Source organism: Erythrolamprus reginae, chromosome 2 (genome assembly GCF_031021105.1).
Source record: "Erythrolamprus reginae isolate rEryReg1 chromosome 2, rEryReg1.hap1, whole genome shotgun sequence".
In the NCBI taxonomy this organism is placed as follows: Eukaryota; Metazoa; Chordata; class Lepidosauria; order Squamata; family Dipsadidae; genus Erythrolamprus; species Erythrolamprus reginae.
Window position 1 is genome coordinate 351,871,838 of NC_091951.1, and position 12,280 is coordinate 351,884,117.

At 43.3% G+C, this 12,280-nt stretch overlaps 1 protein-coding gene across 1 annotated transcript in view; it reads right to left on the minus strand.

Annotated features, from left to right (window-relative positions):
* The window catches only part of KIAA1328 (KIAA1328 ortholog), a 176,254-nt gene that overhangs the window by 154,032 nt on the left and 9,942 nt on the right, over positions 1-12,280 (minus strand). Inside the window, 3 exon segments of the mRNA XM_070743646.1 lie at positions 839-954; positions 2,275-2,369; positions 9,859-10,001. Of these exon segments, the coding sequence (XP_070599747.1) occupies positions 839-954; positions 2,275-2,369; positions 9,859-10,001 (354 nt within the window).

A 12,280-nucleotide genomic window follows, 5' to 3' on the forward strand; every position in this document is an offset into this window, starting at 1 on the left:
CTTGGGAGGCAAGACCCACAGCCACTCCGTCTTATCAGGGTTGAGTTTGAGTCTGTTGACACCCATCCAGACCCCAACAGCCTCCAGACACCGGCACCAGCCTTAAACACGACTTAAGCATAGCCCATAAAATCATCTGCTACGTCCTTCTTGTCAATGACTACTTCAGCTTCAACCACAACAACACACAATATATACAAACTTAAAGTAAACCGCTCCAAACTCGACTGCAGGAAATATGACTTTAGTAACCGAGTAGTTGAGACATGGAACTCGCTCCCAGGCTCTGTAGTATCATCACCAAACCCCCAAAACTTTCCCCTTAGACTGTCCACTGTTGACCTCTCCCAATTCCTAAGAGGTCAGTAAGGGGCATGCATAATTGCACCAGCGTGCCTTCCGTCCCGTGTCCTAATGTTTCTCTTTTACTTGTATCATATATATAAATATTATTATATCCTTTTTTTTTATGTCAGATCACCCTGGTATATTCTTTAACAAGGCCGAAATGGTGCCATCCTAGTCTCCCTTAATTTTAAAATTTCAGCAAAAAACATGTGATACATTATTATATCTTTGTATACCACCAATACGTACATGACAAAATAAACCAATCAATAAAAGTTGAAGAGAGACAGGAGGGTAGCAGGCTAACGTGCAGATGTTTGTTCTCTTGGCACAGCAAAGCAACATTCCGACAACAGCTGAGTGGCCGTTCACGGCAACAGGCGCCCAACTATAAATTAGGGCAATTATTTCTCCCTGTCTGGTTTTATTCCGTGCAATCAACTTCCCGCTCCACGTTTAAAGCCAATTTTTGTTTTTTAAAAAAGGATATCTTCCCTCTCTTTGATGATGAGGACGTTCTGGTCCTCCAGCTGTCTGATCTTCTTCTCAAACGCCTCCTGCTCGGCTTTCAATCGCTCCTCTGTCACCTCTTTTTCCTCGCTCACTCTGAGAAGATCAACACAACACAGACACACACACAAAACGTCAGACCAATAGCAATAGAAGCCAATAGAAGCCGATGGGATTTTGGTCAGGACTAGCCTGAAGCCCCTCGGCCTCAACTCCCACCACTCACAATTCCTGTTGCTCCTAACTCAAGGGAGCCGATCAAGCAGTTGACTTGATTGTACTGATGTTGTCATGGTGTGTTTGTGTGCATATGTGTGGTTTTTATCTTATGGATTTTTAATGTTATAGGCCTACTTGTGATTTGGGTGGCCCTGTAACTTTGCTTAATAAAGAAATAGATGGAAAACATACTGCTCAAAAAAAATAAGGGGAACACTTAAGCAACACAATGCAACTCTAAGTAAATCCAACTTCTGTGAAATCAAACTGTCTAGGATGTGTTAAAAACACTTCCCTCCTGAACCTTATTTAACCCTTTAACGTATTTAAATGCGTCGATCATGTCCCCCCTTTTCCTTCTGTCCTCCAGACTATACAGACTGAGTTCATGAAGTCTTTCCTGATACGTTTTATGCCTAAGACCTTCCACCCTTTTTGTAGCCCGTCTTTGGACCCATTCAATTTTGTCAATATCTTTTTGTAGGTGAGGTCTCCAGAACTGGACACAGTATTCCAAACAGCAGTGTTTCGAAATGGCATCTGTAAGTGATGTACATTAGAAGCAGCATGTTGTCATTCAATTTCTCATTGTGGAGAAAGAAACTGTTGGGAACATTCACAAATGTTTGTGTACAGTTGATGGAGAATCTGCAGTCGACAGAAGTACGGTTAGTCGCTGGGCACAGAGGGTGAGGCTATTACAGTGCAGAAATGGCTTTGTAATCAGAACAAGGAGTGGTTCCAACAAGGCATACATGCCCTTGTGTCTCGCTGGAGGAAGGCCATAGAACGGGAAGGAGATTACGTGTAAAAATAGGGAGTGTAGAAAAAAACCTCATTCTTTCTTGTGTGTAAGTTTCATTGTGTTCAATAAATAATCGTTGAAGAAAAAAATGTGGCGCATTACTTTCTGTGCAACCCTCGAATTTGTAAAGAGTAAAGAAATTTAACACTTGGGCCGAAGAGAGGGAATGAATTTATTTGCAGAACTGTAAGAGCAAGTTTCACTCCAGTTTATCTGATAGAAATAAAATAACCATATAAATAAATACATTTGCAGCAGGGGAAACCTTTAATCAGCCATCTCTGACCTCTCAGAGAGAATGTGATCGAACACTTTTGAATAAAGACAAATTCCCCCAATTCACAAAAATGACAACTGGGAAGGAAATTCTCCGCCTTCCCGTTTATCCTCACCTTGCAAGCTCCTTAATTAAGTTTGCGATGCGCCTCTTGTCTTCGAGGCATAAATCCTTTAAGGAAGCACTCTTCGTTTCTCCTTTGTCGGGCCCCTAAAAAATTAAAATCCACACTTACAAAAAAGAACTTTGTTGTGGAAAGAAACCTTCCTGAGTTTACCGTAAATTACTTTTAAGCACGAACAGCTACAGATTCAGCTGAAAATGAAGCCATACTCAATTGAAGAAGACACATGTTTACAAACAGTTGGGCATCCTCCTAGACCCACAGCTCACATTAGAGAAACATCTTTCAGCTGTGGCGAGGTGGGCGTTTGCCCAGGTTCGCCTTGTGCACCAGTTGCGACCCTACTTGGACCGGGACTCACTGCTCACAGTCACTCATGCCCTCATCACCTCGAGGCTCGACTACTATAACGCTCTCTACATGGGGCTACCCTTGAAAAATGTTTGGAAACTTCAGATCGTGCAGAATGCAGCTGCGAGAGCAATCATGGGCTTTTCCAAATATGCCCATGTCACACCAACATTCCACAGTCTGCATTGGTTGCCGATCAGTTTCCGATCACAATTCAAAGTGTTGGTTATGACCTATAAAGCCCTTCATGGCACCGGACCAGAATATCTCAGGGACCGCCTTCTGCTGCACGAATCCCAGCAACCAGTTAGGTCCCACAGAGTGGGTCTTCTCCGGGTCCCCTCAACTAAAGAATGTCGCTTGGCGGGACCCAGGGGAAGAGCCTTCTCTGTGGCGGCCCCGGCCCTCTGGAACCAACTCCCCCCAAAGATTAGAATTGCCCCCACCCTCCTTGCCTTTCGTAAGCTGCTTAAAACCCACCTCTGCCGTCAGGCATGGGGGAATTAAGACCCTCTTCCCCCTAGGCCTTTACAATTCTATGCATGGTATGTATGTATGTATGTTTGGTTTTTTAGATTAATGGGTTTTTAATTGTTTCTAACATCAGACTACTATTGTACACTGCTTTATTGTTTCTGTTAGCCACCCCGAGTCTCCGGAGAGGGGCGGCATACAAATCCAATAAATAAATAAATAAATAATTCCCCAAATGTTGCATTGGATGAGACATTGTTGGCTTATGTCTCGACAAATGAGCTTCATCCAACAGCTGGAAGGGGAAGAAAGAGGAGGATTGTGATATTGCAAGGGATTCAGAAATGGGGGTTTCAACAGGGGGTATGGTCCTGTTTTTAATCTTTGGGGATTTATCGTATGTGACTGATACAATTTTTTGCCAGAACCAACAATTTGCTATGTAAAACTTCATAAGATCTGAAGTATTACAAGGATTTGTTTTTTCAAATGCACATCACAACCGAAAAATGGGTGAAAGTACCTTTTGGAAATGTAAAAATAAAAATGAATGATTCAAAACCTACCGGTAGAACTAAGGAGACATTTCCTGACAGTGAGAACAATTAACCAGTGGAACAGCTTGTCTTCAGAAGTTGTGGCTGTTCCATTACTGGAGGTTTTTAAGAGGTTATAGACGGCCCTTTATCTGAAACGGCATGGGGTTTGCTGCTTGAGCAGGGGGTTGGACTAGAAAGCCTCCAAGGTCCCGTCCAACTCTGTTATTCTGTAATGTTCTGTTATCTTTAAATCCTCAAATGACTAGCAAACAACATTTGATTGCACAGTGAAAACCATTTGATCCCGTAATTGTAGCTGCAAATTCCAAAACACGAGATATCTCCCTCCTGCAATGTGCAATTGGCTACCGGAGTGAGTCTCTAGGTTTCACGGGCCACCAAATTGCTAGAGCATCAAAATAATCAGAGTACAGTGATACCTCATCTTACAAACGCCTCGTCATACAAACCCGGGGTTTAAGATATTTTTGCCTCTTTTTACAAACTATTTTCACCTTACAAACACACCATCGCCCTGGGATGCCCCGCCTCTGGACTACCGTTGCCAGCAACGCACCCGTTTTTGCACTGCTGGGATTCCCCTGAGGCTCCCCTCCATGGGAAACCCCACTTCCGGACTTCTGTGTTTTTGCGATGCTGCAGGGGAATCCCAGCAGGAAAATCCCAGCAGCGCAAAAACGGGCGCTTCGCTGGCAACGGAAGTCCGGAGGTGGGGTTTCCCAGTGAGGGGAGCCTCAGTGAAATCGCAGCATCACAAAAACACAGAGGTCCAGAGGTGGGGTTTCGAGGACTTCGGTGTTTTGCGATGCTGCAATTTCACTGAGGCTCCCTTCGCTGGGAAATCCCACCTCCGGACTTCCGTTGCCAGCGAAGCGCCCGTTTTTGCGATGCTGGGATTCCCCCTGCTGGAATTCCCCAGCAGCATTGCAAAAACACAGAAGTCCGGAGGTGGGGGTTCCCATGGAGAGGAGCCTCAAGGGAATCCCAGCAGCGCAAAAACAGGCGCTTCGGCTGGCAAAAGGGATGAATTTTAGGCTTGCACGCATTAATCGCTTTTCCATTCATTCCTATGGGAAACATTGTTTCGTCTTACAAACTTTTCACCTTAAGAACTTTGTCCTGGAACCAATTACGTTTGTAAGACAAGGTATCACTGTACCAATAATGTGATAGTACAGGGTATTATATTATTATCATTATTTTTACTAAGAGGTGTATTTGCATGCTTGCACCACCAGAGGTCACTTCATTGTCCAGAAAATTTCTGCACCATAAGACTTAACCTCAAGAAACCAGACAGGTGTGTTAGAATACAGGTAGCCAATCAGATGCTTTTCCAAAACCCCTGAAAACCTGTATTTAGAACTCAGGGTTCTAATGCAATGCCTGCCACAGCTGAGTGCAACAAAACATGGTCTGCAGGACAAGATAAGCACCACAGCTGCGGCATTTTGCTAAATCCCCAAAGCCTGCATATTCCCTGGAGCCTGAGGTCTAAAGGCCGGCTGAACCTGTTGACGTGGGTTTTTTTCTCAGAGTGATTTCAAGTTTGTAAATATTGTGTTGTGCTATTCTTGTTGCTGTTGTGATTGCTCTTGTTTTGGGGGGCTTTCAACGGTCTCAAGCACCAGTCACAACTGTGGGAAAGGCAGCTATGTTAACTTGATATATGAACAAATAAATACCAACAGAAGGGAGCATGGGTAGCTCAGGGGTGTATGGTGGGGTCCTTGGTGGTCGCTTGAATGTCTATGGAGATTCTCCATCATCCAGATCATAGTTGCTTTTTCAGAAGGTGACTGGACTTTCTGGTTATTCTCTGAAGATGTTTTCGGAGCTGAAGAAATTTATTGGATGGAGACGGTAAACATCTTCAAAGGAAAACCAGAAAGTCCAGTCACCTCTTGAAAAAGCACCTGTGGGATTCCTGGCACTAATTTACACAGAGAGAGAGAGACAGATAGAGACAGAGGGAGGGAGGGAGGGAGGGATTATTATTATTTAGGAAGCTCAAACTGCCCAAGGAGCTGCTGATCCAGTTCTACAGAGGAATCATTGACTCTGTCATCTGCACCTCTATCACTGTCTGGTTTGGTTCTACAACCCAACAAGACCGACACAGACTTCAGAGGAGAATCAGAACTGCAGAAAAAACAATGGTTGCTAACCTGCCTTCCATTGAGGACCTGGACACTGCATGAGTCAAAAAGAGGACTGAGAAAATATTGACTGACCCCTCGCATCCTGGACATAAACTGTTTCAACTTCTACCCTCAAAACATCACTACAGAGCACTGCACCCCAAGACTAGACACAAGAACAGTTTTTTTCTCAAATGCCATCATTCTGCTAAACACTGTCAAACTACAGTACAGTGGTCCCTCGATTTTCACAGGTTCGAACTTCGCGAAACGGCTATACCACGGTTTTTCAAAAATATTAATTAAAAAATACTTTGCTGTTTTTTTCCCTATACCACGGTTTTTCCCGCCTGATGACGTCATACATCATCGCCAAACTTTCGTCCGCCTTTAATAAATATTTTTTAAATAAACTTTAATAAATAAACATGGTGAGTAATAATCTAAATGGTTGCTAAGGGAATGAGAAATTGCAGTTTAGGGGTTTAAAGTGTGAAGGGAAGGCTTGTGATACTGTTCATAGCCAAAAATAGTGTATTTACTTCCGCATCTCTACTTCGCGGAAATTCGACTTTCGCGGGCGGTCTCGGAACGCATCCCCCGCGAAAATCGAGGGAACACTGTATTTACTAAGTCTGAACTACTGTTACTATTAGTTTTCTTCTCATCGTTCCTATCACCCATCTCCTACCACTTATGACTGTATGATTGTAACTTGTTGCTTGTATCCTTAAGATTTTTATTAATATTCATAGTTTCCTGATTGCTTATGTCAAATGACTATGACTATAATTAAGTGTTGCACCACGTGATTCTTGACAAATCTATATTTTCTTTTATGTACACTGAGAGCATCTGCACCAAAGACAAATTCCTTGTGTCCAATCACACTTAGCCAATAAAATTCTATGCTATGCTATGCTATGCTCTTATTTCAACTCACATAGCCATTTGTCACAAAATCATGATGCAGCATGGCTAAAGTTAAAAACCTCCTAAAAGATAATAATAATAATAAAAACAGCACACAAAGAAAGAAAGAAAAAGACCAAACTACAAAAATCAATGTGCCCACTGCAAGGGCTCTGTCATGTTGCTGGATCCCACACCTGGTGATAAAACCACATCTGAAAGGCCTTGCAAAAAAGCTTCTAAAAGAATAACATGAAAGTAACTAACCCAATATGAAAATGTTGCATACTGATTCAGAAATGGGTTAGGGTCTGTATGTGTATATATTTTCTCTGTTTATTATATTTGAAAACCTAAATAAAGTTTTTTTTTAATTACTTTAAAAAAAAATCTAATGTGCACTTCTATAAAATCAGTGTGCATTTCTGTTTTAGGAAGCATGTCAAAATGTACACTTGGCAATCCAGATTTCCTGGGAGAGGTGTTGAAATTTGTGGCCTAAGATATGTATGTATTGGCCTTAGCTGCTGTATTTCTGTAGGATGTAAGATGGGAATGGATGATTGTGGTGAAAGTCGCACAAATGTTTATCAGAATATGCTTAATTCTTGGGCTTATTTATTCTTCTGTTGCTACGATATGTTTCCATTCGGTTTTATTTCCAATGAAGCAGAGTTGCAGTGCATGGTCTTGTATGCGTTACTCCTGCAAGTAACTTCCAAAGGAGCTGCACAGGCTTTGCAAAAGATATAGTTGCTTTAAAGATGCAAAGCAAAATAATAATAATAATTTTTAAAAGCTTAGTTTATGTATGCCTTTTTAAAATAATGGGTTTTTAGATATTTTTAAATATTAGATTTGTTATTGTATATTGTTTTTATTATTGCTGTGAGCCGCACTGAGTCTACGGAGAGGGGCGGCATACAAATCTAATAAATAATAATAATAATAATAACAACAACAACAACAACAACAACAGAGTCGGAAGGGACCTTGGAGGTCTTCTAGTCCAACCCCTTCTCAAGCAGGAGAACTCTATGCCAGTGATGGCTAACCTTTTCCAGACCAAGTGCCCAAAGCGCACATGTACGCAATAAGCACCCTCAAGCATCTACACGCAGCCCCCCGCATGGACCCCATGTGCAGCCAGGTGGATGTGCCCCACTCCCATGCATGTGCCTGCATGCTCCACATGCACCCCACCATGCACTGCAGACACCCGAAGACCAGCTTGCCAGTGGGAGGCGCATTTCCATGCGCGGCAGGGCCAAGCTGGGGAGACAGCTCGCGTGCCCACAAAGAGGGATCTGCCATAGGTTCGCCAACATGCCCTATACCAGAGGTAGGCAAAGTTGGCTCTTCCATGACATGTGGACGTCAACTCCCATAATTCCCGAGCTAGCCTGATTTCCCCTCCCCTATCTCTACCATCCCAGACAAATGTTTGTCCAGTCTCTTCTTAAACACCTCCAAGGATGAAGCACCCACAACTTCTTGTGTGGCGAGCTGTTCCACTGGTTAATTGTTTTCACTGTTAGGCAGTTTCTCCGTAATTCCAGGTTGCTTCTCTCATTGATTAGAGTCCAGCCATTGCTCCTTGTCCTGCCTGCTTTGGAAAACAAATTGTGTGATTGTATCGTTTTATAACATTTGGTTTTTAAAATCACTTTTAATATTTAGACTAAAACTGCTTTGTATTTCCTTTTATATTATATTATATTATATTATATTATATTATATTATATCATATCATATATTATATTATATTATTTATTTATTTGATTTGATTTGTATGCCGCCCCTTTCCGAAGACTCGGAGCGGCTCACATCAGGAATACAAAATACAAATCCAATGATTAAAAAAGCAAAACAGTTAAAAACCCTGGATTTAAAAACACTCATACAACCCAAACAAACCATACATAAAACGGAGCGGCCCAGGGGAATCAATTTCCCTATGCCTGGCGGGAAAGTTGGGTTTTTAGGAGTTTGCAAAAGGCAAGGTGGGTGGGGGCAGTCCTAATCTCTGGATGGGTAGTTGATTCCAGTGGGTCGGGGCCGCCACAGAGAAGGCTCTTCCCTTGGGTCCCGCCAGGCATTGTTTTGTCGATGGGACACAGAGAAGGCCAACTCTGTGGGACCTAATTGGTCGCTGCGATTCGTGCGGCAGAAGGCTGGTCCCGAAGGTATATGCTGTAAGACGACCTGATTCTTCGGAGAAGGGCAGCTTGCTTATTTATTCATTCACTCATTCAATCAATTTCTATGCCACCCTTCTCCTGAGACTCATATAAGTCAAATGAATGAATGAATGAGTGAGTGAGTGAATGAGTGAATGAATGAACGAACAAATAAATAAATAAATAAGCAAGCAAGCCACCCTTCTCCAAAGACTAACAGCATATAAAAGGAAATACAAAGCAGTTCTAAGTCTAAATATTAAAAGTGATCTAAAAAACCCTTGTTATAAAACCATACAATCACACTTCTTTGTGGCAGCCCCTGAGATACTGGAACACTGCTATTATACCACCTCTCACCACTAATCTTGAACAAGATCAATCTAATCTCTGGGAAAATGATCCTCCAAAGGGCGGGCACCTCTTCCTGCCCTCCTCCCGCAAGATGGCAGTCTGTTACAGACAGGAGATGGAGCGTGCCTCTCCTGGCAGACCTAATGGCACAGGTAGACACGACCTGGGGACAGGTGGTCCCTCATAGGTGCCACCCAAGTGTACAGCTGCACAAGCCTGCCAGATGTGTGAATGTGACTCGCAGTGTCCTGCTGCTACCTGCTCTAAGCCAGTGGTTTTCAACCTTTCTAATGCCACCACCCCTTAATATGGTTCCTCATGTTGTGGTGACCCCCAACCATAAGTCTAGCGCCAATTCTCCCAACAGAGCTTGAAGCTGATTGGCAGGAAGGTCAGAGGGACACCCCCACTGTAAACGCCTGATTGGTCGGATTGTAAAAATGTCTTCCAAGGCGCCAGAATAGAAGCTTTAGTTCCTAACACCAGGGGAAATTTGCGTTTCCCCATGGTCTTAGGGGGCCCTGTTAAACAGTTGTTTGACCCCAAAGGGGTCCCGGCCCCCGGGTTGAGAGCCACTGATCTAAGAGGAGAAGCCAAACCCACCTGCTGCCCGGCTCCTTCTCCAATCCTTTCCAGGACCTCCGTCGGGGCGGGATTCGAAGCTGCAGCTACTTTGGCCTTGGCTTCCATCTTCTGCCCTCTCCGCAGTTGCCTGTTGGGTCTCAAACTCCTCTCGTCAGAAACCCCTGCGGACGGAACGAACAAGACCAGGAAATTCTCCACTGGTTCTTCCAAAACCTCTCCACCACCACCACCACCCCAGGCTTTGCCAGTGAACTACAAAAACATTAAAACCTACCCCTGAAACCTCTTCTCCTGCCCCTTCCTCCTTCTCCTATTCCATTTTATTCGTTTTCCATCCCATTCTGTGTTCCATTCAATTCTTCCCCCCTTCACTTCTCCTCTTCCTCCCGTTGTTCTCCTCTCCTCCCTCTCTCCTGTTCTTCCATTCCGTTCTAGTCTAAATCTAAATCCATTTGTAATTCTTCCATTCCATTCCATTTTCTCTATTATCTATTTTGCATTCTATTCCATTCCATTCTGCATTTTATTTTATTCTAGTCTTCCTCTCCTCCCAACTTTCCTCCTCCTATTCTCTCCTCTCATTTGACCCCTATGACATTCATTGTGTTGTACCTCTTGATTCTTGACAAATGTGTATATATATAAATCTATCTATCTATATATATAGATCTATCCTAGTATCCCTTAATTTTCAAATACAGCAAAAAAACATGTGACATATCTATATGTCCAAGTGGGTATGCCTAGCTGATGAGGCCAAAATAAGGCCGAAATAGATCTATCCTAGTCTCCCTTAATTTTCAAATTCAGCAAAAAAACATATGACACATACAGATGGAATTGTCGGCTATCAATAAAATTAACTGCCTTGGAAATGGCCCTGGGTTGGGCCAAGAGGCAAATAAGGAGCTGTGATGTTCCTTCAATACACCAGGGTGATTCGACACAAAAATATGTAACCCTTCCCTGGTGCAGAGCTGAAGGGATTGGATACTGTAGCCCAGAGGATAATTCTCTGCCTTACAAGGCAAAGGTTGCAGGTTCAAGTCCCAGTGGGTATGGCTAGCTGATGAGGCCAAAATAAGGCCGAAATAGATCTATCCTAGTCTCCCTTAATTTTCAAATTCAGCAAAAAAAAAACATATGTACACTAAGAGCATCTGCACCAAAGACAAAATTTCTTGTGTGCCAATCACGCTTGGCAAATAAGGAATTATATTTTATCCTCGTCTGCTCCCTTCCATCTCATTCTTCATTCCAATATTCTATTCTATTCCATTCCATTCCATTCTATGCTATTCTATTCCATTCCATTGTTCATTCCAATATTCTATTCTATTCCTCTCTTCTGCCCTTTTTCTCAGATACACACACACAATTTCATCTATCTTCAAGACTGTCATAAAAGCAACACTGTAAAATTTACTGTTTGGATCAATTGACCATTATCCCACCTGGCGCTTTTCAATACTTTTCTTCATAAAAGTAACTTGGATTAATTTATGGACCAAGCTCACACATTTTTAACGACTCGCCTCCGAGCTGTTTAATCAACGTCACAATGTGATGTGCTAATGCTGGGTTTAGTTACTTTCTTTGCTTCTGCTACTTTAAAAAAAACCTGGAAATCGGGTAGAATCTTTCCACCAAGCCAGGGGATGGGAAGAGATGGGTGTGATGTGCCACTGCCTGGAAGGGTCTGGATGGGAGTCAACAGGTTCAAGCTCAACCCCGATAAGACTGAGTGGCTGTGGGTTTTGCCCGCCAAAGACTATATATCTTTGGTACTGGGGGGGGAGAGAAATAACACTCTCAGAAAGGATCTGCAACTTTGGTGTCCTCCGCAGCTGAGGTTAGAGCAAGGTTAGAGATTCGACTACTGCAACACTCTCTACATGGGGCGACCTTTGAAAAGTGTTCGGAAACTTCAGATCGTGCAGAATGCAGCTGCGAGAGCAGTCATGGGCCTCCCCAGGTATGCCCATGTCACACCAACACTCCACAGTCTGCACTGGTTGCCGATCAGTTTCCGGTCACAATTCAAAGTGTTGGTTATGACCTATAAAGCCCTTCATGGCATCGGACCAGAATATCTCCAGGACCGCCTTCTGCCGCACGAATCCCAGCGATCGATTAGGTCCCACAGAGTTGGCCTTCTCCGGGTGCCCTCGACTAAACAAAGTCGTTTGGCGGGTCCCAGGGGAAGAGCCTTCTCTGTGGTGGTCCTGACCCTCTGGAACCAGCTCCCCCCTGAGATTAGAACTGCTGCCACCCTCCTTGCCTTCCGCAAACTTCTCAAAACCCACCTCTGCCGTCAGGCATGGGGGAACTGAAATATCTTCCCCAGGCCTATACTGTTTATGTATGGTATGTTGTGTGCATGGTTTTTTTTTTAAATTATGGGTTTTTAGCTTTCTAATTATTGAATTTGTATTATATA